This window comes from Panulirus ornatus, chromosome 46 (assembly GCF_036320965.1).
Source record: "Panulirus ornatus isolate Po-2019 chromosome 46, ASM3632096v1, whole genome shotgun sequence".
NCBI classification, from domain to species: Eukaryota; Metazoa; Arthropoda; class Malacostraca; order Decapoda; family Palinuridae; genus Panulirus; species Panulirus ornatus.
The window spans coordinates 35,144,342-35,171,933 of NC_092269.1; the positions used below are offsets into that span (position 1 = coordinate 35,144,342).

Consider the following 27,592-nt stretch of genomic DNA (forward strand, 5'->3'; position numbering starts at 1 on the left):
GGCAAGACAGTAGGTTTGGATGGTATTGCAATAAAACTGATCAAGAAAAGGGGTGACTGTGTTGTTGATTGGTTGGCATGGATACTCATTGTATGTATGGATAATGGAGAAGTACCTCAGCATTGGTGGAATGCATGTATAGTTCCATTGCAAAAAGGCAAAGGTGATGAAGGTGAGTGTGAAAACTACAAAAACATAAGTTTCTTGAGTGTGGATCAGATCTTTCCTGTGAAGAATGAGTGAGATATATTTAGAGAAACAAATGAATATATATTTGACATTTCTGGATAAGGAGAAGATATATGACATGGTGGATAAAGATGCTTTGTAGAAGGTTTTAAAAGAATATGGAGTGGGAGGTAAGCTCCTAAAATCAGTGAGAAGTTTTTTAAGGGTGTCAGGCATGTGTACAATTAGGAAGAGAGGATAGTGACTGGTTTCCAGTGAAGGTTGGTCTGTGGTAGAGGTGTGTAATGTTCCCATGGTTCTTTAATTTGTTTATGGATGAGGTGGTTAAGGAGGTAAATGCAAGAGTTTATGAGAAAGGTTGCGATAATGCAGTCTGCTGGGAATGAGAAAGCCTGGGAAGTGAGTCAGTTGTTGTTTGCTGGTGATATTGTGCTGGTGGCTGATATAAGTGAGAAACTGCAGAAGTTGGTGACTGAGTTAGGAAAAGAGTGTGAAAGCTGAAAGTTGAGAGCAAATGTGAATAAGAGCAAGGTTATTATTCTGGGAGAAGCTAGCTAGGATGTAAGTTTGAATGGAGAAAAATTGGAGGAAGTGTTTTAGATATCTGGGAGTAGACTTGGCAGTGAATGGAAAAATGGAAGTGTAAGTCACAATGAAGATAGAAGAGTTGAAAAAGTGGGCAAATGACAGTTGGGATGAGAGAGTATCATTAAACTTTAGGGAGAATAAAATGATGTTTTGGAAAGAGGTAAATAAAATGCATAACACAAGAGAACAAATGGGAACATTAGTGAAAGGGGCAAGGGGCGCAGTGATAACAGGTAGTGATGAAGTGAGTATTTTGAAGGTCTGTTGAATGTGTTTGATGATACAGTAGCAGATATAGGGAGTCTTGGTTCAGGTGGTGTGCAAAGTGAGAGCCAGTGATGGTGGTTTGGTGAAAAGAGAAGAGGTGTTGAAACCCTTGTGGAAGCTGAAATATGGCAAGGCAGCAGATCTGGATGGTAATGCAATCAATTTATTAAGAAAGGGGATGACTGTGTTGTTGATTGCTTGATAAGGATACTCATTATATGTATGGATTATAGTGAAGTGCCTCAGAACTGTATCATGCCATTGTAAAATGCAAAGCAAATAAAGATGAGTGTGCAAACTAAAAAACATAAGTTTGTTGAGTATTCCTGGAAACCTTTATGGGAAGGAATTGAGTGAGAGGTTGAAGGCATGTACAGAGCATCAGACTGGGAAAAGCAGTGTGATTCAGAAATGGTAGATAATGTGTGGATCAGATCTTTCCTGTGTAGAATGAGTGAGATTTACTTAGAGAAACAACCGAAATTGTATTTGACATTTATGGATATGAAGAAGGCATATGACATGGTAGATAAATATAATTTGTAGGTCTTTCAAGAATATGGTGTGGGAGGTTGGTGTGGGAGGTAAGCTGCAGTCTGTTGGGGATGAGAAAGCCTGGGAAGTGACTCAGTTGTTGTTTGCTGATGATACAGTGCTGGTGGCTGATATGAGTGAGAAACATGCTGAAGTTGGTGACTGAGTTTAGAAAAAAGTGTGAAAGGAGAAAGTTGAGAGCAAATGTGAATAACAGCAAGGTTATTAGCTTCAGCAGAGTTCTAGGAGAAGCTAGTTGGGATGTGAGTTTGAAAGGAGATAAATTGGAGGAAGTGAAGTTTTAGATATCTGGAAGACTTAGCAGTGAATGGACACATGGAAATAGAAGTCACAATGAAGGTGCAGGAGTTGAAAAAGGGGGCAAATGAGAGTTAGGGTGAGAGTATCATTAAACCTCAGGGAGAATAAAATGATGTTTTGGAAGGAGGTAAATAAAATGCATAAGACAAGAGAACAAATGGTAACATTGGTGAAAGGGGCACGGGGCAATGTGATAACAGCTAGTGATGAAGTGAGTATTTTGAAGGACTGTTGAATGTGTTTGATGATACAGTAGCAGATATAGGGTGTTTTGCTTCAGGTGGTGTGCAAAGTGAGAGAGCCAGTGATAGTGGTTTTGTGAAAAGAGAAGAGGTGGTGAAACCCTTGTGGAAGATGAAATCTGGCAAGGCAGTGGGTTTGGATGGTATTGCAATATAATATATTCAGAAAGGGGGGTGACTGTGTTGTTGATAGGTTGGTAAGGATAGTCATTGTATGTATGGATTATGGGGAAGTGCCTCAGGATTGGTGGAATGCATGTATAATGCCACTGTTAAAAGGCAAAGGGGATGAAGGTGAGCGTGTAAACTATAAAAACATAAGTTTCTTCAGTGTGGATCAGATATATCCTGTGAAGAATGAGTGAGATACACTTAGAGAAACAAAGGAATATATATTCAACATTCATGGATATGGAGAAGTCATATGACATGGATAATGATGCTTTGTAGAAGGTCTTAAAAGAATACAGTGTGGGAGGTAAGCTGCTAAAAGCAGTTAGAAGTTTTTATCAAGGGTGTAAGGCGTGTATACAATTAGGAAGAGAGGAGAGTGACTGGTTTCCCGTGAAGGTCAGTCTGTAGCAGAGGTGTGTGATGTTCCCATGGTTCTTTAATTTGTTTATGGATGAGGTGGTTAAGGAGGTAAATACAAGAGTTTTGGAGAGAGGGGTGAGTATGCAGTCTGCTGGGAATGAGAAAGCCTGGGAAGTGAGTAAGTTGTTGTTTGCTGGTGATATAGTGCTGGTGGCTGATATAACTGAGAAACTGCAGAAGTTGGTGACTGAGTTTGGAAAATAGTGTGAAAGGAGAAAGTTGTGAGTAAATGTGAAAAAGGGCAAGGTTATTAGCTTCAGCAAGGTTCTGGGAGAAGCTAGTTTTGATGTGAGTTTGAATGGAGAAAAATTGGAGGAAAAGATTTAGATATCTGGGACTGGACTTAGTAGTGAATGGAAAAATGGAAGTGGAAGTCACAATGAAGATGCAAGAGTTGAAAATGAGGGCAAATAAGAGTTATGGTGAGAGAGTATTATCAAAATTTAGGGAGAATAAAATGATGTTTTGGAGAGAGGCAAATAAAATGCATAACTCAAGAGAACAAATGGGAACATTGGTGAAGATCTATTGAATGTGTTTGATGATAGAGTAGCAGATATTGGGTGTCTTGGTTCAGGTGGTGTTTAAAGTGAGAGAGTCAATGATGATGGTTTGGTGAATAGAGAAGAGGTGGTGAAACCCTTGTGGAAGATGAAATATGGTAAGGCAGCAGATTTGGATGGTTATTTCATTTTATTATTATAATTTGTCGCTGTCTCCCGCGTCAGCGTGGTAGCGCAAGGAAATAGATGAAAGAATGGCCCAACCCATCCACATACACATGTATATACATACACGTCCACACGCTCATATACTTACCTATACATCTCAACGTATACATATATATACACACACAGACATATACATATATACACATGTACATAACTCATACAGTCTGCCCTTATTCTTTCCCGTCACCACCCCTCCACACAAGAAATGACAACCCCCTCCCTCCACATGTGCGCAAGGTAGCGCTAGGAAAAGACAGCAAAGGCCACATTCGTTCACACTCAGTCTCTAGCTGTCATGTATAATGCACCGAAACCACAGCTCCCTTTCCACATCCAGGCCCCACACAACTTTCCATGGTTTACCCCAGATGCTTCACATGCACTGGTTCAATCCATTGACAGCATGTCGACCCCGGTATACCACATCGTTCCAATTCACTCTATTCCTTGCACACCTTTCACCCTCCTGCATGTTCTGGCCCCGATTACTCAAAATCTTTTTCACTCCATCTTTCCACCTCCAGTTTGGTCTCCCACTTCTCGTTCCCTCTACCTCTGATACATATATCCTCTTTGTCAATCTTTCCTCACTCATTCTCTCCATGTGACCAAACCATTTCAAAACACCCTCTTCTGCTCTCTCAACCACACTCTTTTTATTACCACACATCTCTCTTACCCTTTCATAACCTACTGGATCAAACCACCTTACATCACATACTGTCCTCAAACATCTCATTTCCAGCACATCCACCCTCCTCCGCTCAACTCTATCTATAGCCCATACCTCGCAACCATATAACATTGTTGGAACCACTATTCCTTCAAACATACCCATTTTTGCTTTCCAAGATAACGTTCTCAACTTCCACACATTTTTCAACGCTTCCAGAACTTTCGCCCCCTCCCCCACCCTATGATTCCCTTCCACTTCCATGGTTCCATCTGCTGCCAAATCCACTCCCAGATATCTAAAACACTTCACTTCCTCCAGTTTTGGATGGTATTGCAATCAAATCATTAAGAAAGGGGATGACTGTATTGTAGATTGCTTGGTAAGGATACTCACTGTATGTATGGATTATAGTGAAGTGCCTCAGGATTGGTGGAATACATGTATAGTGTCATTGTAAAAAGGCAAGGGGAATAAAGGTGAGTGTGCCAACTAAAAAACATAAGTTTGTTGAGTATTCCTGGGAACCTTTATGGGAAGGAATTGACTGAGAGATTGAAGGCATGTACAGAGCATCAGACTGGGAGAAGTAGTGTGGTTTCAGAAGTGGTAGACAATGTGTGGATGAGATCTTTCCTGTGAAGAATGAGTGAGATATACTTAGAGAAACAAAGGAATTTGTATTTGACATTTATGGATATGGAGTAGGCATATGACATGGTGGATAAAGATGCTTTGTAGGTCTTAAAAGAATACAGTGTGGGAGGTAAGCTGCAGTGTGTTGGGAATAAGAAAGCCTGGGAAGTCAGTTGTTGTTTGCTGATGATACAGTGCTGGTGGCTGGTATGAGTGAGAAATTGCAGAAGTTGGTAACTGACTTTGGAAAAGAGTGTGAAAGGAGAAAGTAGAGAAAAAAAATGTGAATAAGAGCAAGGTTATTAGCTTCAGCAGGGTTCAGGGAGAGGCTAGTTAGGATGCGAGTTGCAATGGAGAAAAAATTAGAGGCAGTGAAACGTTAGAGATATTTGGTAGTGGACTTTGCACTGAAAGGAACCATGGAAATGGAAATCACAATGAAAGCACAAGAGTTGAAAAATGGAAAATCCAAGGTGGGATGAGAGTATCATTAAACTTTAGAGAGAACAAAATGATGTTTTGGAAGGAGGTAAATAAAATGCATAAGACAAGAGAACAAATGAGAACATTGGTGAAAGGGGCAAGGGGCGAAGTGATAACATGTAGTGATGAAGTGAGTATTTTGAAGGTCTGTTGAATGTGTTTGATGATGCAGTGGCAGATATAGGGTTTTTGGGACGGGAAAAAATTGGAAGAAGTGAAGTGTTTTAAGTATCTGGGAGTGTACTTAGCAGTGAATGGAACTATGGAAGTGAAAGTCACATGAAGGTGCAAGAGTTGAAAAAGAGGGCAAATGAGCGTTAGGGAGGGAGTATCATTTAACTTTAGGGAGAATGAAATGATGTTTTGGAAGGAGGTAAATAAAATCCATAAGACAAGAGACAATGGTAACATTGATGAAAGGGCCTAGGGGCACAGTGATAACAGGTAGTGGTGAAGTGAGTATTTTGAAGGTCTATGTGTTTGATGATAGAGTAGCAGATACAGGGTGTTTTGGTTCAGGTGGTGTGCAGAGTGAAAGAGCCTGTGATAGTGGTTTCGTGAAAAGAGAAGAGGTTGTGAAACCCTTGTGGAAGACGAAATCTGGCAAGGCAGTAGGTTTGGATGGTATTGCAATTAAATTTATTAAGAAAGAGGGTGACTGTGTTGTTCACAGATTGGTAAGGATACTCATTGCATGTATGGATTATGGTGAAGTGCCTCAGGATTGGTAGATGGCATGTATAGTGCCATAGTAAAAAAGGAAAGGGGATAAAGGTGAGTGTGCAAACTACAGAAACATAAGTTTGTTGAGTATTTCTGGAAACCTGTATGGGAAGGAATTGACTGAGAGGTTGAATGCACGTACAGAACATCAGGCTGGGGAAAAGTAGTGTGGTTTCAGAAGTGGTACAGGATATGTGGATCAGATCTTTTCTGTGAAGAATGAGTGACATATAGAAAACATTGAATTTGTATCTAACATTTATGCATATGGAGAAGGCATATGACATGGTGTATAAAGATGCTTTGTAGAGGTAAGCTCCTAAAAGTGACGAGAAGTTTTTATTAATGGTGTAAGGCATTTGTACAATTAGGAAGAGAGGAGAGTGACTGGTTTCCAGTGAAGGTTGGTCTGTGGAAGAGGTGTGTGATGTTACCATTTTCTTTTAATTTCTTTAAGGATGAAGTGTTTAAGGAGGTAAATACAAGAGTTTTGACGAGTGGGGTGAGTGTGCAGTCTGTTGGGAATGAGAAAGCCTGGGAAGTGAGTTAATTGTCATTTGCTGTTGATACAATGCTGGTGGCTGATATAAGTGAGAAACTGCAGAAGTTGGTGACTGAGTTTGGAGATGAGTGTGAAAGGAGAAAGTTGAGAACAAATGTGAATAAGAACAAGGTTATTAGCTTCAGCAGGGTTCTGGGAGAAGCTAGTTGGGATGTGAGTTTGAATGGAGGAAAAGTGGAGGAAGTGAAGTGTTTTAGATATCTGGGAGTGGAATTAGCAGTGAATGGAACCATGGAAGTGGAAGTCACAATGAAGTTGCAAGAGTTGAAAAAGAAAGATGGGGTGAGAGAGTATCATTGAACTTGAGGGAGAATATAATGATATTTTGGAATGAGGTAAATAAAATGCATAAGACAAGAGAACAAATGGGAACATTGGTGAAAGGGGCGAGGGGCAAAGTGATAAAAGGTAGTGATGAAGTGAGTATTTTGAACATCTGTTGATTGTGTTTGTGATAGAGTAGTTTTGGTCCAGGTGGTGTGCAAAGTGAGAGAGCCAGTGATTGTGGTTTGGTGAAAAGAGATGTGGTGAAACCCTTGTGGAAGATGAAATCTGGGAAGGCAGCAGGTCTGGATGGCACTGCAATTAAATTCATTAAGAAAGGGGTTGACTGTGTTGTTGAGAAGAAGCGTCATGGAACTTCCAAGAATAAAGTGTGCAGAGAAAAGTGGTCTGCAAACCACAAAGGAGCTGTCGAGTATGTGGACGAATTTGCGAAACTTGCAGCTGATGAGCATCACAGTCCTGAGCAGGTGTATTATGCATTTAATTCATTTATTCAATTTCAATTTAATATTTGTTTAATTTAGATTTCTAGCAGTCCTTGGTATACTTTAGACACATGGGAGATGTATAATTAGTGAGTTAAAGGAGTGTTGATGAATTACTATTCCACGACCACGATTGGTTCGGCGAAATGGTTTATTTGGCAAGGCTTTGGAATCAATCGGTGGTGTACCTGTATTGGAATTACATTTATTAAGAAAGGGGGCGACTGTGTTGTTGATTGGTTGGTAAGGATATTCATTGTACGTATGGATCATGGTGAAGTGCCTCAGGATTGGTGGAATGCCAATTGTACAAAAGCAAAGGGGATACAGTGACTGTGCAAACTAGAGACAGTAGAGACAGAAGTTTGTTGAGTATTCCTAGAAACCTGCATGGGAAGGTACTGATTGAGAGGGTGAGGGCATGTACAGAGGATCAGGCTGGGGAGGAGCAGTGTGGTTTCAGAAGTGGGAATTGTCAGTTGTTGTTTGATGATGATACAGCACTGGTGATTTGAGTTAGAAACTGCAGAAATTGGTGACTGAGTTTGGAAAAGTGTGAAAGAAGAAAGTTGAGAGTAAATGCGAATAAAAGCAAGGTTATTAAGTTCAGCTGGGATGAGGGACTTTAGTTGGGATGTGAATTTGAATGGAGAAAAATTGGAGGAAGTGTCTCAAATATCTGGGAGTGGATTTAGCAGTGAATGGAACCACGGAAGTGAAAGTGAGTCATAGGGTGGGGAAGGAGGCAAAGGTTCTGTGAGCAATGAAGAATGTGTGAAAAGAAAGAATGTTATCTTGGAGTGCCAAAATGTGTATGTTCGAAGGAACAGTAGTTCAAAAAATTTTATATGGTTGCAAGGCATGGGCTATAGATAGGGTTGTACGGAGGAGGGTGGATGTGTTATGAATGAAATGCTTGAGGACAATATGTGGTGTGAAGTGGTTTGATCGAATAAGTAATGAAAGGTTTGGGGATATGTGTGGTAACAAAAAGTGTGTTTGAGAGCAGAAGAGGGTGTGTTGAAATGGTTTGGACATATGGAGAGAATAAGTGAGGAAAGAGTGACAAAGAGGATACATGTGTCAGAGGTGGAGGGAAGTAGGAGAAGTGGGAGACCAAATTGAAGGTAGAATGATGGAGTGAAAAAGATTTTGAGTGATTGGGGCCTGAACATACAGGAGGGTGAGAGGTGTGCAAGGAATGGAGTGAATTGGAACAATGTGGTATATTGGGGGTTGATGTGCTGTCAACGTCCGGGCTGAGCCAGGGCATGTGAAATGTGGGGTAAACCGAGGAGAGGTCTGTTAGGACTGGATGTGGATAGGGAGTTGTGGTTACAGTGCATTACACATGACAGCTAGAGACTGAGTGTAAAGGAATGTGGCCTTTTATTGGTATGTTTTCTGGGCACTATCTTGCTGTTGCAGGGGGTGGCGATGCTGTTTCCTGTGGGAAAGGGTGGAACCAGGAATAGATGAACGCAGGCGAGTAAGAATATGTATATCTGTATGGATGTATATGGCCATGTATGTGTATGCATAAATATGTGTATTTGTTGATACATATATGTATGTACATGTACATCTATGCATGTATATATGTGTATATATAGGACTGGAGGACAATTAGTAATTTTCTAAAAATTGTTAATTAAAATGAAACCACTGCATGTACTAAATGTCATAGTCCCAGGAATAATCTGAAACTTTCATAAGATACCAGTGCAAGGTATTTCTACTAAGAAAAGGTGTTGTAGTATTTGTATGTAGAAAATCTAACGCTGTGTAGTGTTTTGTGGCCTACAAGTGACACTACAGTAAGCTCTACATTTCCAATATCTGTGTAATTAGCCTCATCTTTCAGCTACATGTCTTCTATTGCTGAATGGCCAGCATCCTATTCTGCAGCCTAGTTCTAACTTTTTTGGCTGAAAAATAACACTTCCCCTAAACTATGACTGCTTGCACATTTTCTAGTATATACAGTACCTGCTCCTCACTGTACTTAATCTACTGACATATTGTATGAACTCTAAATAATTGGGTATTTCACATGCTCATAATTATATTGAATCAACATTTCTAATTTCTTATTTGTATCTGTTGTAAAGATAACCTTGCAGGCAGTCATATTTTAGGGGGGGGGGGGGGGTTAGTGCAACTTGTCAATGGTCAACAAACCTTACAGTAGAGACGATGAAAGTCTTGCTCGGCTTGGCATGAGGTAAAAGCACCAAAAATCTAAAGGTAGGCTGGTAAAGGTACAACATATTTCACTCTAACACTCAACTTCCCTTCCCATAAGACATTCAATTTGCTTGGCTCACTAGCACCTTCCCTCCACTTTCCTTGTACACTAATCACTCAATTTGTTTCACTGCTTGTAACCTGGCTCGTCTTCGGACTGTGACACACACACTTTGAAATACGTTGGCAAGTAACTAGAATGATTGTAGAAAGTTCAATCAATCAATGACCTGCCAATGAACTTCTTTGATTTAATGAGCTTCTCAATTCTTGTATTCGATTATACATTTATCTAACACTGTAACTTTCTTCACCATGTTAAGATATTAGAGATGAGAGTCAAAGAGTAATCATTTTGATCAAAAAACTGGCAAAACACAACCGAATGAATTAATTTTTCCAAATTTTCTTCCCTCTACTTTAAACTGGATCGACGAGTAACCTGGCAGGAAGATACAAGAAGTTTTTAGACCATCTAACACTAGTAAGGGGCAATATATGATGCTCTATTCTTGTTCTCTAAAAAACATTATACTAAAATAGAAATACAGACCACAACATTTATACACGTCAAATTTTCTGCGATAAGGGAAAAACATAATTAATACATGAAATTCATAGAATCAAAAATCGTATTGGGAATTGTAAGAATAAATTCAGTGTTGAAATTGTCAGTGGTAGAATGCACATTAGGTAACCTGCCGGAAAGAACACCTGAATATGCAAAACTTAAAGTATGGCGTATTTTAAGAAAATATCGATATACAGTATCCTTTATTAGAAGAAAATTTAATTTTCGAAATATTCAATTGACTTCCAATGGCCTTTAACCTTTTATTTACGCCTCTGAAGAGGTTGGTGGAGGGATGAAAATATAGACGCCAGACTCCGGTTGGCTGCGGCTTCCCGACACCAATACGCTGCTCGTGTGTTTACTACTCGTTGGCTACGTTGTGATTTCCATGAATTAACCCCACAGCCACTCGTAAACTTCCTAGAAGAAATCCGTGCTTTTGTATTAAGAACCAACAGTATATTCTAGATGGTGAGTAGAGAACTGGAGTGGCAAAATTAGCCTGGCGGGAAAATGTTGCCCACGAGAGAACTGTCAAGTCTCACCAGAGCCTCATGTTTTGCTTGTTCCATTGGTTTTTTCATATTTCCTGTTATATAGACATTGTGAATGTAGTGTTTTATGGAAAAAATGACGGAGCTGCACTTACCGTGCTGGTAAAATGCTCGATATCTTAGATCTCCATGCCACCAGGTTGATGCAGCAGGTTCGTGTGCTAAGGGGGGATTTCATGCTCATGTGAATGGTTGTTTAAAGGTGTTGGTGGGTTATTAAATCTGGTGGCGTTTTTGCACGTACATATCATGCAGAGAAAGAAAAGAAAATTAGATGGCTGTATAACACTGACCGATGTTGCTGTGACAGGGAATTCCAGTGATTGCCAACAATTTTGGCCTGAAAGTGTCCTGTTCTCTGAATTCATGAACTTATTAATTTTTTGTTTCAACTTGTAATTGATTAGATAATGTAGAAATATAGTTCTGTAACGCTGATTGGGTTGCTGACATATTGCTGAAAATCACAATAAGCAATTTGTTATTGTAGAAATCATCTAAGTTTTAAAGCATTTACGTGTTGCATTTACATTAATTAGCTATATTGATGATATCAGGTTAGTTCTCAAAATGGAAAGCTAGTTTTATTTGTTAATTGAATTTCAGATGAAAATGTATTTACAGTGACCTCTTACATGCATTTTATGATTTAAGGTGAGTCTTGATTAATTTACGATACTTGCTTACGAATTGAAGAGGTTTAGGTAGGTATATACTTTAAGGACTCAATGAGAACAGCTTTTAAATGTATAGGGAATCATATCACTGGACCTCCTGCACTTTGTAGAGGAAATGTAGACCGATGAAATGTGACTTCAAAATCTTTTTATGATATAGATGTATGTGACATAAGAGTGGGTGATGTAGATGAAGGAAGGTGATTGTTTGATTAGCATAAATGTCCAGGGAAACACTTCAAGATATCAGTAGAACTTATGAAAACCTTGTATAACTTCATGTAAGGATCAAGATACACTTCTCTTTTTGTTGAAATATACTGCTAATATTGTTATATTCATCCAGCCACCTGTTGAAAACTATTTGCTTGAATTGGCTCCAAGTAGAGGGATGGGATTAGACACACATGCATTGCCCAGACTTTGCAGCAACTGAATAGAAATTATGAAATTGATATTTTCCAAATTATCAATATATGGAAATAATTTTGGCTGGTAGGGAAAGTTTGGTGAGGTTTTTATAGGTTCAGTTTGGTTTATACTATGTAATTATTTTTTATTTTTACTGCATTTTCCTGTGAAGTTTGCCAACCTCCCCCACTTTCGCCCTTACAGTATTATATTTGGATCTGTGTACATTAAAAGTATATTAAGTATATTAAGCTTTAGGAATGGTTGCTTGAATGAGTCGTAGGCCTATCAACAGCTAGAGTCATTAATGCCATCAGTATCAACCTTCATCCACCAACTAAGAAATCTTTAATGTTTTTAGGTGTTAGAATGATAATTCTAAGGTCATATATGCTCTCACTATGTATGTGGCCCAAGCTGTGAATGAATTAGATGCTTTATGTACATAATTTAATGTGATTACAGAACGACTTGTGGGGGACTGTTATATATTATTATCTTTTATACTGTATTATTATATCTTTAAAAATGTTACGTTAATTAATGTAAGAGTAGGTACTAGTTTTGCACTTCCAAATACATTTGTAGAAAATTAGCAGAACTTATGAAAACCTCACTGAAACTCCGTGTGTGTCAAAAGTTATCTTAATTCTCAGTCTTCTGATTGAAATATCCAGGTCAAACCCCTGATTGGGTATCATACAGATGGACCTGTATGCCAATAATCAGATGATGCACTTGTTAGTGGAAATGTGACCCCCAGTAGCAGATGAATTTAATGTTGGCATATTGCTACTATTGCATCAGCTACCAGTTGAGAGTTTTATATAGGATGAAAATTTTACAAAAGTTTCCCTAATTTTGCATTAACTCCACCTTTTCTCTAGTATGCATAACCTTACTGCTATTGTCTCTTTTAATATTGTATGATGAAATATCATAAACATTATTTATGCATTCTCTTGTCTCTGTACTTGCACTACAGAATATATCACTCTGTATCCAAAGCAGATTATGATGTGGCACCCAATGCCTTTTTAGATTGGAGTTAAGTGTTAGGATTCCACTGATATGCGTTTCTCTCACTTCCATAGGATGTTTCTATGGTGCCTCAGAGATAGAAATTTACCATGTATCATCAAAACTGCATGTCTGAAGCTTTTAAGAGTGAAAACATGTTTGTACTCATCTTTGTTAATATAAACAACTCAATAAAAGTTTAGAAGTTTGTTGGGGATGAGAGAGCTTGGGAAGTGAGTCAGTTGCTGTTCACTGATGATACAGCGCTGGTGGCTGATTCATGTGAGAAACTGCAGAAGCTGGTGACTGAGTTTGGTAAAGTGTGTGAAAGAAGAAAGTTAAGAGTAAATGTGAATAAGAGCAAGGTTATTAGGTACAGTAGGGTTGAGGGTCAAGTCAATTGGGAGGTGAGTTTGAATGGAGAAAAACTGGAGGAAGTGAAGTGTTTTAGATATCTGGGAGTGGATCTGGCAGCGAATGGAACCATGGAAGCGGAAGTGGATCATAGGGTGGGGGAGGGGGCAAAAATTCTGGGAGCCTTGAAGAATGTGTGGAAGTCGAGAACATTATCTCGGAAAGCAAAAATGAGTATGATTGAAGGAATAGTGGTTCCAACAATGTTGTATGGTTGCGAGGCGTGTGCTATGGATAGAGTTGTGCACAGGAGGATGGATGTGCTGGAAATGAGATGTTTGAGGACAATGTGTGGTGTGAGGTGGTTTGATCAAGTAAGTAACGTAAGGGTAAGAGAGATGTGTGGAAATAAAAAGAGCGTGGTTGAGAGAGCAGAAGAAGGGTGTTTTGAAATGGTTTGGGCACATGGAGAGAATGAGTGAGGAAAGATTGACCAAGAGGATATATGTGTTGGAGGTGGAGGGAACGAGGAGAAGAGGGAGACCAAATTGGAGGTGGAAAGATGGAGTGAAAAAGATTTTGTGTGATCGGGGCCTGAACATGCAGGAGGGTGAAAGGAGGGCAAGGAATAGAGTGAATTGGAGCGATGTGGTATACCGGGGTTGACGTGCTGTCAGTGGATTAAATCGGGGCATGTGAAGCGTCTAGGGTAAACCATGGAAAGCTGTGTAGGTATGTATATTTTGCGTGTGTGGACGTATGTATATACATGTGTATGGGGGGGGGGGTCATTTCTTTCGTCTGTTTCCTTGCGCTACCTCGCAAACGCGGGAGACAGCGACAAAGCAAAAAAAAAAAAAAAAAAAAAAAAGGTATTGAGTGTCATCAGTGTACAGAATTAAGGAGGGTAAAGAAACCATAAGAGATGGATTCACGTGAGTATAAAACTTCTTGCCTGTATTTTACAGTTTGATGATTATGAAGAGCATGAGGTCCTTTTAGATACCAGATCATCATTCCAGAGTCCCCTTGAAATAAATCATATCCTTTTGCAGATCTTTCTTTCTTCTTTTCTTTCCCTTCTTATTTAGAGATGTTTATTGAATGCAGTGATTGACAAGATTCTCATGCAAAACACTTATACTTGCATTTTGATTTTATAAATGTAAGATAGGGACTGTGTGAAGTATTTGTAGATAGCTATCCATCTTATTTGACACTATTGCAGCATGTGGGAATGCAGAGCGTGTGATGCCTGCATCATCAGCTGAGGTTATAGGGGTGGCGCTGCAGTCTGCATACCGACATAGAACGGTGGACACAGCCCCCTCTTCCTTACATAAGAAAAGGCACATAGAGGACCAACTTTTAGCATCTAGTAAACAGGTAAGATTGTTTTAATTCTGGTGTTGCATTATCTTTGTAGCTGTGTTCTAGAATCGTATGAGCTATTTAAGTGGTTCATATGACTTGTTTTTCAGTGCTTAAGTATTGTTAGAATATGCTGTCTGTTGGAGATATCTAGATATCACCTCTTTAGAAAGGATTAATGATATGAATATGCATGATGAAGAAGGAAAAAGAAGTTGATAATGGAATTAAGGTGATGGTAAAGTATAAGGATTTTGGCCATGGTTATGGGATTAAGTCTTGCAGCAGACCACTAGATAAGGTTATGGTTTTAATTCAGTGTAAGTAAAGTCTAAGTAGGAAGTAGATGGTTCTTACTTTTGATTTGTGTTGTCACATTTTACTTCATAGATGAGCACACTTATTCCATTTGCTACTTACATTTTTTCTGTTCTTCTTTAATTGTTGTAATTTTTTCAGTTGAATTACCAGGTATTCCTTAGATTAATTGATAATATTCTTTGTTTCTGTGAAATTATTTTCTCATTTGATAATAATCTTACCTTTTGTTAAGTAAAATACTGTATCTTCTCTGTCTCTTTCTATACATAATGTTAATCTTTTTGTCCAGTAAAATTTCATCACTCACACATTTTCAATGCAGGATTTTCAGTGGATTCTGAAAACATTCCTTGATAGTCAGGTGTAACATAATGGCTTTTTGACATACAATAAAAGCAACAATGATTGATAACTTTTTTTCAGAAGATTAAGGTCACTAGTTGTGCAGATGAAATGTTGTAGAGTAATTTTGTATAGATTACCATTTGTCTTGTAGGTGCTGCTGAACCATGTTGAGTATGACAGTGTGGGCACCCAACAGTCATTGGTGCTAAGCTCTTTGAAAACCAAATATGTGAACCTGACAGCCAGCGACACCACCACTCCTACCTCTCCGTCAGGTAGCATGGCCCATGCACAACATAAGCCATCCTTTGGTGTGAAAGAAGATCAGTTGGATGAGCCTCGTGTAGTCTTGTGGCCTCGGGACAAAGTCACTCTTGGGTGGAGGAAGACCTTCCCCCCTGGTGCAGGAATGGTCAATATGGGAAACACGTGCTACCTGAACTCCTCACTCCAGGTTAGTTTGAAATAAAGCTTAAAAACTGAGCTGTTTAAATGCATTTGGAGGGAAAGTGTGATGGATAGCTGGCAAAATTAATGGACCAGAATGTTGTAAGGATGAGTCAGTTTGGGAAAACTTGTTGCTTAAGCAGAAAGATTTTTAAGGAAAGTATATTCCTGGGCCGATATAAGATATAAGACTATTAAATGCTATCTGCTTTGGTATTTGGAGGCTTTCCTTGCTATAGCTTCATTAGTTTTTTTATGTTTGCCATTTTTTGTGTTGCAAGGTAGTGTCAGGAAGAAAAAGAATATCCTCATTTGCTCACATCCTCTCTTTAGCTGTCATTTTTGATGCACCAAAATTAGAACCTCCTATCCACAGCGAAGCATTACAGATATTTCTGTAGTTTCCTCTGCCTGTCTCATGTCCTAGTTCAGTACATTGACATCATGATGCTCCATATATTACGTCACTCCAATTCACTCCCAGCATCTTTCACATCCTTCTTTCTCTTCCTTGTTCTTTCCTTTTCTTCATGTCCTCCACTTCTGAAATGTATACTCAATTAATCATCCTCTCCTCACTCATCTTCTCTGATGACCACACCATTTTGGCACAACCTTTTCATCTCATTCAACCATATTCTTCTTACTTCCATGTTCTGCATTCAAGTTAAGTGATGAGGTTTATGTGCTAGCCATGCTTCAATGGCAGAATCTCACTGTATGTACTCATAAGTAGTTACACATGTCATTTTGTACGTGATCAACCCTCCTCATCTTAATTTGTTCTCAAGCATTTCATTTTAGTCACATCCACCCTCCTTTTTTTACCCCGATTCCTTGCATCCATATGCATCAAATACACATCATATTTGCCCTCCGACAGTGGCATCTCTTTGTAATCCATAGTCATTTTCACCCATATCAGACTTGGGCTCACTTCCATACACACACTCGCACAACTTCAGCAGAAGGAAGTTATTTTACTAGATTTGCTAATTTAAGGAAAGCTGCCTATTTTTACTGTGCATTAAAACAAACTTAATCCCTGGGGATAGGGGAGAAAGAATACTTCCCACGTATTCCTGCATGTAGTAGAAGGATACTAAAAGGGGGGAGAGCTGGGGGCTGGAAATCCTCCCCTCCAGTTTTTACTTTTGAAAAGAGGGAGCAGAGAAGGGGGCCAAGTGAGGATTTTCTCCTTAGAGCTCAGTCCTCTGTTCTTAATGCTACCTTGCTAATGTGGGAAATGGTGAATATGTATGAAAAAGAATGACTAACTTGGGGTGCTAAATTTCTGATGTCTTGCTTCAATATCATTTTAGACAAAATATTATTATGCAGGTCAAGATGACAGTAGTTGAGCTGCTCAAAATCACAGCAAAAAATTGGTGCCCTGTAGTAAGCCATTTGTAACTCAAAGAGGAAGTTATATGCTTTACAGAGTCCCACAACAGTTTGGTGGCACCTCAACTTCAGATTGCCATCCTTAGCTATAGTTTAGATATTCTTGTTCGGCTCTGTGTCCATAGAATGGAGAATTGTTCTTCAAGGAGTTGGGGGGAGGTAAATATGTTTTCTCGTGCTTTCTAGTATGCATTCTTGTGATAAACATAAGGTTTGTTCACTCCATTGCACCTGTAAAGCAGTTTCTGCAGGTTTGTGTACATTCTTTTGGTAAATTTGTGACGATTATAATGTACTAGTCTCTCATTATACAAATCACTGAATCCTGTTTTATGAGGGGATTATATACATGATAAAAAATTTCTCTATTCTAACTCTTATATAAGGACCATCCTCAAAGGAGCATTCCATCAGTATACCATATATTAAAACGTGATTTGTATCACCTGATTCAACAGCTGTTGCCATATAATGTGTAAATTAGGTAAGATTTAATGATTTGATGGTTCTTTTTGTATTGAAAACTAATGCTGGTAAGTATTGAGAGCATTTAGAGTGAAGAGTGTTTATGACTTTTTTGATGATCTTTGTGGTTTGGGAAGAGAATATGATGCCTGTCGAATGTGATATTTAGAGTATTTGGAGTTCTCCTGGGTGGTATTGGTTAATTTTTCAGGGTTAGGGAAGGGTGCACTTGAATTCATGTCTGTCTGGAAATAAGAGGATAATGTTGGATTTCTAAGGAGATACAGGAATTTTGTCGAATGAATTACAGATGCTCCTTCACTTATGATGGGGTTACTTTCCGATAAACTCATTGTAAGTTGAAAATATCATAATTCAAAAATACATTTCATACTGTACATCTAACCTACTGAACATCATATCTCAGCCTAACCTACCTTAAACATTCTCAGAACACTGTAACCTACAGTTAGACAAAATCATCTAACACAAGGCCTATTTTATGATAAGGTGTTGAATATTTATTTTTATTCTATTTTGCTTTGTCGCTGTCTCCCGCGTTTGCGAGGTAGCGCAAGGAAACAGACAAAAGAAATGGCCCAACCCACCCCCATACACATGTATATACATACACGTCCACACACGCAAATATACATACTTATACATCTCAATGTACACATATATATACACACACAGACACATACATATATACCCATGCACACAATTCACACTGTCTGCCTTTATTCATTCCCATCGCCACCTCGCCACACATGGAATACCATCCCCCTCCCCCCTCATGTGTGCGAGGTAGCGCTAGGAAAAGACAACAAAGCCCCATTCGTTCACACTCAGTCTCTATCTGTCATACAATAATGCCCGAAACCACAGCTCCCTTTCCACATCCAGGCCCCACACAACTTTCCATGGTTTACCCCAGACGCTTCACATGCCCTGATTCAATCCACTGACAGCACGTCCACCCCGGTATACCACATTGATCCAATTCACTCTATTCCTTGCCCGCCTTTCACCCTCCTGCATGTTCAGGCCCCGATCACTCAAAATCTTTTTCACTCCATCTTTCCACCTCCAATTTGGTCTCCCACTTCTCCTTGTTCCCTCCACCTCCGACACATATATCCTCTTGGTCAATCTTTCCTCACTCATTCTCTCCATGTGCCCAAACCACTTCAAAACATCCTCTTCTGCTCTCTCAACCACGCTCTTTTTATTTCCACACATCTCTCTCACCCTTACATTACTTACTCGATCAAACCACCTCACACCACACATTGTCCTCAAACGTCTCATTTCCAGCACATCCACCCTCCTGCGCACAACTCTATCCATAGCCCACGCCTCGCAACCATACAACATTGTTGGAACCACTGTTCCTTCAGACATACCCATTTTTGCTTTCCGAGATAATGTTCTCGACTTCCACGCATTCTTCAAGGCTCCCAGGATTTTCGCCCCCTCCCCCACCCTATGATTCACTTCCGCTTCCATGGTTCCATCCGCTGCCAGATCCACTCCCAGATATCTAAAACACTTTACTTCCTCCAGTTTTTCTCCATTCAAACTTACCTCCCAATTGACTTGACCCTCAACCCTACTGTACCTAATAACCTTGCTCTTATTCACATTTACTCTTAACTTTCTTCTTTCACACACTTTACCAAACTCAGTCACCAGCTTTTGCAGTTTCTCACATGAATCAGCCACCAGCGCTGTATCATCAGCGAACAACAACTGACTCACTTCCCAAGCTCTCTCATTCACAACAGACTGCATACTTGCCCCTCTTTCCAAAACTCTTGCATTCACCTCCCTAACAACCCCATCCATAAACAAATTAAACAACCATGGAGACATCACACACTCCTGCCGCAAACCTACTTTACTGAGAACCAATCACTTTCCTCTCTTGCTACACGTACACATGCCTTACATCCTCGATAAAAACTTTTCACTGCTTCTACCAACTTGCCTCCCACACCATATATTCTTAATACCTTCCACAGAGCATCTCTATCAACTCTGTCATATGCCTTCTCCAGATCCATAAATGCTACATACAAATCCATTTGCTTTTCTAAGTATTTCTCACATACATTCTTCAAAGCAAACACCTGATCCACACATCCTCTACCACTTCTGAAACCACACTGCTCTTCCCCAATCTGATGCTCTGTACATGCCTTCACCCTCTCAATCAATACCCTGCCATATAATTTACCGGGAATACTCAACAAACTTATACCTCTGTAATTTGAGCACTCACTCTTATCCCCTTTGCCTTTGTACAATGGCACTATGCACGCATTCCGCCAATCCTCAGGCACCTCACCATGAGTCATACATACATTAAATAACCTTACCAACCAGTCAACAATACAGTCACCCCCTTTTTTAATAAATTCCATTGCAATACCATCCAAACCTGCTGCCTTGCCGGCTGTCATTTTCCGCAAAGCTTTTACTACCTCTTTTCTGTTTACTAAATCATTTTCCCTAACCCTCTCACTTTGCACACCACCTCGACCAAAACACCCTATATCTGCCACTCTATCATCAAACACATTCAACAAACCTTCAAAAATACTCACTCCATCTCCTTCTCACATCACCACTACTTGTTATCACCTCCCCATTAGCGCCCTTCACTGAAGTTCCCATTTGCTCCCTTGTCTTACGCACTTTATTTACCTCCTTCCAGAACATCTTTTTATTCTCCCTAAAATTGAATGATACTCTCTCACCCCAACTCTCATTTGCCCTCTTTTTCACCTCTTGCACCTTTCTCTTGACCTCCTGTCTCTTTCTTTTATACATCTCTCTCTTCTCTTTCGCTAATAATCTTACTTCTTCATCCCACCACTCACTACCCTTTCTAATCAACCCACCTCCCACGCTTCTCATACCACAAGCATCTTTTGCGCAATCCATCACTGATTCCCTAAATACATCCCATTCCTCCCCCACTCCCCTTACTTCCATTGTTCTCACCTTTTTCCATTCTGTACTCAGTCTCTCCTGGTACTTCCTCACACAAGTCTCCTTCCCACTTACTCTCACCACCCTCTTCACCGCAACATTCACTCTTCTTTTTTGAAAACCCATACAAATCATCACCTTATCCTCCACAAGATAATGATCAGAAATTGTTGAATATCTCAAGTAATTTATTGAATACTGTACTGAAACAAAAGCAGAATAGTTGTATGGGTACTCACCATTAACGTGCACAGCTGAAAGCACACTGGACATGAAGAATGTTTGAAGCATGTACACTAACATTAGTTGCTTTTGATGAGGGAGGATACTAAATCAACAGGGTCATGAATTTCTCTCTCTTCTGAGGAGGCTTGAGAGTAGCTGGTGGAAGGCATCTGTGATCACATGGCTGACTGGAAGCTGTGGCTCGCTGGCGCTGCACAGCATCACAAGAGAGTAACTTACTGCATATCAGTATCCCAGGGAAAGATCAAAATTCAAAAATTTGAAGTATAGTTTCTACTGAATGCATATCACTGTCACACCATTGTAACGTAAAAAAATTGTAAGTTGAACCATCGGAAGAGGGGGAGCATCTGTATTGTTCTAATTGCATAATGTTCTTCATATTTGTTGTTGCTTGAGGAGTGTCATGGACCTGTAATGATCATATGGTTGTCTGTATATAAGAGGACTTTCTTGCTGTAATCTACAGGTAATAACAGAAGGTCTTGCAAGTGGAAATGATGCTCATGTACCTTCTGTAGAAGAGGAAGAGGTGGGCATGAAATTTTGACTTCCTTGACAATGGCATTATTAAGTTCATATGTATGAATGGTAGGCTTCTGTTGATAGATATTTGAGAAACACCCCTTTGTATTTCTAATATATTCAGTAGTTAGGACAACTGAAAATTCTGAGAGGAAAATCACAAGGATGTACTTCATCCCACGTTCCCATTGTTTATCATTAGTAAACTCCCTTCCTAGCGACTTTGTTATAATGTATACTCCAGCTTCATTTTCATTTGACGGTATTTGTGAATGAGGTTGAAAATTAAAGGGCAAGTATGTCAAATGTGAAAGTGAGGATACTTCTTGATCTGAGGAGGATTATAAAGGGTAAGAAGGTTTATTAATGTCTTTGTTTTGAAAGATTTCTTCATTTTTTATTATAGTTTGAAGTATTACTAAAGTATGCAAGGACAAAGTAAGGGGTTGATAAAGGCAGCATAGCATGTTTTGTAGGAGGAGAATGTGGTGTAAGATTAGTAGATAGTGAAAGTGAAAAAATGTGGCTGTAATAAATCTTGGAATAGATAAAAGGGTCACTTGAAAATTAGGCATGAATATTATGTAGGCACATAAGGTAGAAGCAGTTTGTAGGAACATAGGTAGGAGCTTCTGTAAACTGCGCTAGAGTTGCTCTCTGCTCGTGGCCTGTTAAGGGTGAGGCATGAAAGCTAAGAGGCAGTGCTGGAGTTCAACAGTTATGGAGACTCTTTTGCCATGGCCACTCCCTCTGGCCACCCCCTGAGGGAGTTCCCAAAGGGAACAGGCATCAGAGATATAGATAGATAGATATTCACTTGAAAGGTAAAAAAATTGATATGTATTGCATTATGACCCTGTGAAAAGGAAGGGTGCCAAATTGATGAAGAAAGGTTTAGATTTTTTTGAGGTGGAAGAAGTAAGATAAGATTTAGTGAGTGCATTGAGAGGCTGTTAGTATGGAAGAATGTTTGAAGTTACACAGTGGACAAGGTTACATATGGGAGACTAACCGATTTTGTTTCATTCTCTTAGGCTCTTTTCCACATCCCGGCCATGGCAAATTGGCTTATAGAAGACCTCTCAAGCCACACTACTCGATGTGAAAATATTTCAGGAAATGCCTCGTATTGCTCCGTTTGTGCAATGATGAGGACTTTTCGCTCCACTCTTGATCGTTCAAACACTGTCATCAAGCCATCACTTATTCAACACAAACTAAAAAGTGAGTATTGTTTTCTTACTCATGTGGCTGTCTGTCTGTCTGTTATTTTGAGCATTCATTATTATGTTTATGTCTTTTAATTATTATATTCAGTACCACTTGCAGATATCATGTAAGCCTGCATCTGAAGACACTGTCCTAATAGTAGCTACTTTCTAGTTTGCACAGAACTAAAAATCTCTTCAGGACTTCCTAATGTTGCCACATTTGTAGAATACGTTCTTTGTTTAATTTTTCTCAAAACATACTTTAATGATTAGAAAAAAGACAAATTGTAATCACTTTTCTGAAAGTGTGCAGTATGAAATAGACTGATTTTCCATTTCTTTTCATTTAAGTGGTAGTTTACACTTTCTCTTTTCATTTCAAGTTGTACTTTTTTTTTATATGCATTGAGAAACGCATTTAAGTGCTGTTTCTTAATTTGACTGGGAAAAGCTTTTGTTTTTTAAATCTGTATTTCTTTTATTCTCTCAAGTACCTACCTACCTACCTACCCATGAGTGACTAAGATGATATTTTGCTGAAATGCAGGTCTTGGAGATAGTGCTTACAATATATTTTGCCTGATGAACAGTATGGTGAATCCACTGATTAAGCCATGTGATGAGCTGTATGATAATAAAATTTTCACCCACCATTAGAGACAGAAAACTATTGATGAGAATGTTTAATGAATATATCAGTAACAAAATTGAATTTTGCTTTGTTGTATGGTTACCAACCAAATATACAAAAACCAATAAATTAAAGAATTCACTAGTGCTCCCCAAATAGAATAAAGAAGTTGGAATGCAGGAACTATCATGATGGACTGAAAATCAATTAACTTTAGAGCCTGAAAAGAAGAGAGATAGTAATCAGTGTTTGGCAACAAATTTAAGGGAGGAAGGACAATAATGATGGCTGAAAGCCTTTGAGCAAGCAAGAATTTAGGGTTTGATTATTAAGTGTAAAAGTACTGACCAAGAAATACTTAAAATATTTTTTTTATACCTGTACATCTACTGTGCCAACAAGCTAATGCCAGTTACAGAGAAGGAAAAGCCTTATTCGCACACAGCTATTCTCTATGTCTTGTATAATGCACCAAAACCACAGACCTTTCTCTAGTTCCCTCCGACTGCTTCGTATGCATTGGTTTGGTCCAATGACAGGACGTCGCCCGCTGTACATAGCATCACTCTAATTCACTCTGTATCTCATGCTCTCCTTTCACCTTTCTGCATTTTCAGTTCCCCAAGTACTCAGAATTTTTTCACTCCATCCATTCATCTCCAGTTTGGTCTTCTTTTCCAATCTATTTTTTTATGCCCTTTCCCACCTCAGTGAGGTAACATCAAGAACATATGACTGAGCCTTAGAGGAGAAAATCCTCCCATGGCCCCCTTCTCTATTCCTTTTAGTCACCTTCTACGACACAAGTAAGTAATAAAAAAAAAAGGTTAAGAGAGATGTGTGGAAATATAAAGTGTGGTTAAGAGAGCAGAAGAGGGTGTGTTGAAATGGTTTGGACATATGGAGAGAATGAGCAAGGAAAGATTGACAGAGGATATATATGTCAGAGGTGAAGGGAACAAGGAGAAGCAGGAGACCAAATTGGAGGTGGAAGATGGAGTGGAAAAGATTTTGAATGCTCGGGGCCTGAACATACAGGAGGGTGAGAGGCATACCCCCTCATCCACCCTGTGACTCACTTCTGATTCCATGGCTTCATTTGCTACCATATCCACTCCCAGGTATCTGGAACACTTCACTTCCTCCAAATTTTCTCCATTTAAACTTTCACCCAAGAGACCTATCCCTTTGCAGTGCTAAACTTGATGACTTTGTTTTTGCTCACATTTGCTTTTATGTTGATTATTTTGTCTTCAGCTTAGTTAAAGGAGAAGCTGGATAGCATGATGGACTGCTTTGGTGCTATTTGTGAAGTAAGATGAATTTGAATAAAAGTAGGGCTCTTGCTTATGAAAGTGTTCGGGCATCCCAGAGTAGTATCAGTCTACATGGTGTAAAACCAGATGTTATGGATGAATTTAAGTATTTAGAAGTAAAGTTCAGCAAGAATGTTAGTGATAAAGATGAAAGTAAGAGCAGATTCATGCAAAGAAGAAATTTGGAGATGCACTGAAAGCTGTTGTGGATGATAAAGATTAAAGTGTAGAGTGTGCAAGAAAATTTTTCCATCTCCGATGAATAGATGTGAAACCCAACTTTTTTTTTTTTTTTTTTTTTCTTTTATACTTTGTCGCTGTCTCCCGCGTTTGCGAGGTAGCGCAAGGTAACAGACGAAAGAAATGCCCCCCCCCCCCATACACATGTATATACATACGTCCACACACGCAAATATACATACCTACACAGCTTTCCATGGTTTACCCCAGACGCTTCACATGCCTTGATTCAATCCACTGACAGCACGTCAACCCCGGTATACCACATCGCTCCAATTCACTCTATTCCTTGCCCTCCTTTCACCCTCCTGCATGTTCAGGCCCCGATCACACAAAATCTTTTTCACTCCATCTTTCCACCTCCAATTTGGTCTCCCTCTTCTCCTTGCTCCCTCCACCTCCGACACATATATCCTCTTGGTCAATCTTTCCTCCCTCATCCTCTCCATGTGCCCAAACCACTTCAAAACACCCTCTTCTGCTCTCTCAACCACGCTCTTTTTATTTCCACACATCTCTCTTACCCTTACGTTACTCACTCGATCAAACCACCTCACACCACACATTGTCCTCAAACATCTCATTTCCAGCACATCCATCCTCCTGCGCACAACTCTATCCATAGCCCTACGCCTCGCAACCATACAACATTGTTGGAACCACTATTCCTTCAAACATACCCATTTTTGCTTTCCGAGATAATGTTCTCGACTTCCACACATTCTTCAAGGCCCCCAGAATTTTCGCCCCCTCCCCCACCCTATGATCCACTTCCGCTTCCATGGTTCCATCCGCTGCCAGATCCACTCCCAGATATCTAAAACACTTCACTTCCTCCAGTTTTTCTCCATTCAAACTCACCTCCCGATTGACTTGACCCTCAACCCTACTGTACCTAATAACCTTGCTCTTATTCACATTTACTCTTAACTTTCTTCTTCCACACACTTTACCAAACTCAGTCACCAGCTTCTGCAGTTTCTCACATGAATCAGCCACCAGCGCTGTATCATCAGCGAACAACAACTGACTCACTTCCCAAGCTCTCTCATCCCCAACAGACTTCATACTTGCCCCTCTTTCCAGGACTCTTGCATTTACCTCCCTAACAACCCCATCCATAAACAAATTAAACAACCATGGAGACATCACACACCCCTGCCGCAAACCTACATTCACTGAGAACCAATCACTTTCCTCTCTTCCTACACGTACACATGCCTTACATCCTCGATGAAAACTTTTCACTGCTTCTAACAACTTTCCTCCCACACCATATATTCTTAATACCTTCCACAGGGCATCTCTATCAACTCTATCATATGCCTTCTCCAGATCCATAAATGCTACATACAAATCCATTTGCTTTTCTAAGTATTTCTCACATACATTCTTCAAAGCAAACACCTGATCCACACATCCTCTACCACTTCTGAAACCACACTGCTCTTCCCCAATCTGATGCTCTGTACATGCCTTCACCCTCTCAATCAATACCCTCCCATATAATTTACCAGGAATACTCAACAAACTTATACCTCTGTAATTTGAGCACTGACTCTTATCCCCTTTGCCTTTGTACAATGGCACTATGCACGCATTCCGCCAATCCTCAGGCACCTCACCATGAGTCATACATACATTAAATAACCTTACCAACCAGTCAACAATACAGTCACCCCCTTTTTTAATAAATTCCACTGCAATACCATCCAAACCATGCAATACCATGCTGCCTTGCCGGCTTTCATCTTCCGCAAAGCTTTCACTACCTCTTCTCTGTTTACCAAATCATTTTCCCTAACCCTCTCACTTTGCACACCACCTCGACCAAAACACCCTATATCTGCCACTCTATCATCAAACACATTCAACAAACCTTCAAAATACTCACTCCATCTCCTTCTCACATCACCGCTACTTGTTATCACCTCCCCATTTGCGCCCTTCACTGAAGTTCCCATTTGCTCCCTTGTCTTACGCACTTTATTTACCTCCTTCCAGAACATCTTTTTATTCTCCCTAAAATTTAATGATACTCTCTCACCCCAACTCTCATTTGCCCTTTTTTTCACCTCTTGCACCTTTCTCTTGACCTCCTGTCTCTTTCTTTTATACATCTCCCACTCATTTGCATTTTTTCCCTGCAAAAATTGTCCAAATGCCTCTCTCTTCTCTTTCACTAATACTCTTACTTCTTCATCCCACCACTCACTACCCTTTCTAATCAACCCACCTCCCACTCTTCTCATGCCACAAGCATCTTTTGCACAATCCATCACTGATTCCCTAAATACATCCCATCCCTCCCCCACTCCCCTTGCTTCCATTGTTCTCACCTTTTTCCATTCTGTACTCAGTCTCTTCTGGTACTTCCTCACACAGGTCTCCTTCTCAAGCTCACTTACTCTCACCACCCTCTTCACCCCAACATTCACTCTTCTTTTCTGAAAACCCATACAAATCTTCACCTTAGCCTCCACAAGATAATGATCAGACATCCCTCCAGTTGCACCTCTCAGCACATTAACATCCAAAAGTCTCTCTTTCGCACGCCTGTCAATTAACACGTAATCCAATAACGCTCTCTGGCCATCTCTCCTACTTACATAAGTATACTTATGTATATCTCGCTTTTTAAACCAGGTATTCCCAATCATCAGTCCTTTTTCAGCACATAAATCTACAAGCTCTTCACCATTTCCATTTACAACACTGAACACCCCATGTATACCAATTATTCCCTCAACTGCCACATTACTCACCTGTGCATTCAAATCACCCATCACTATAACCCGGTCTCGTGCATCAAAACCACTAACACACTCATTCAGCTGCTCCCAAAACACTTGCCTCTCTTGATCTTTCTTCTCATGCCCAGGTGCATATGCACCAATAATCACCCACCTCTCTCCATCAACTT

The 27,592-nt window shown here is 39.7% G+C and overlaps 2 protein-coding genes across 3 annotated transcripts in view; one reads left to right on the forward strand and one right to left on the reverse strand.

Moving 5' to 3' along the window:
• Positions 1-10,009, reverse strand: part of LOC139763226 (uncharacterized) — a 36,455-nt gene extending 26,446 nt beyond the window's left edge. Inside the window, exon 1 of the mRNA XM_071689085.1 lies at positions 9,495-10,009. Coding sequence (XP_071545186.1) covers positions 9,495-9,583 — 89 coding nt within the window. The 5' untranslated portion in view covers positions 9,584-10,009. The remainder of the gene's footprint in view (positions 1-9,494) is intronic.
• A 423-nt stretch (positions 10,010-10,432) lies between these two features.
• Positions 10,433-27,592, forward strand: part of LOC139763225 (uncharacterized) — a 62,484-nt gene continuing 45,324 nt past the window's right edge. The window contains exons 1-4 of one of the 2 annotated variants that reach the window (XM_071689084.1): positions 10,433-10,605; positions 14,379-14,536; positions 15,339-15,641; positions 22,306-22,495. In XM_071689084.1, the coding sequence (XP_071545185.1) occupies positions 14,402-14,536; positions 15,339-15,641; positions 22,306-22,495 (628 nt within the window). In that variant the 5' untranslated portion in view covers positions 10,433-10,605; positions 14,379-14,401. The remainder of the gene's footprint in view (positions 10,606-14,378; positions 14,537-15,338; positions 15,642-22,305; positions 22,496-27,592) is intronic. The other variant, XM_071689083.1, reaches the window with a different exon arrangement.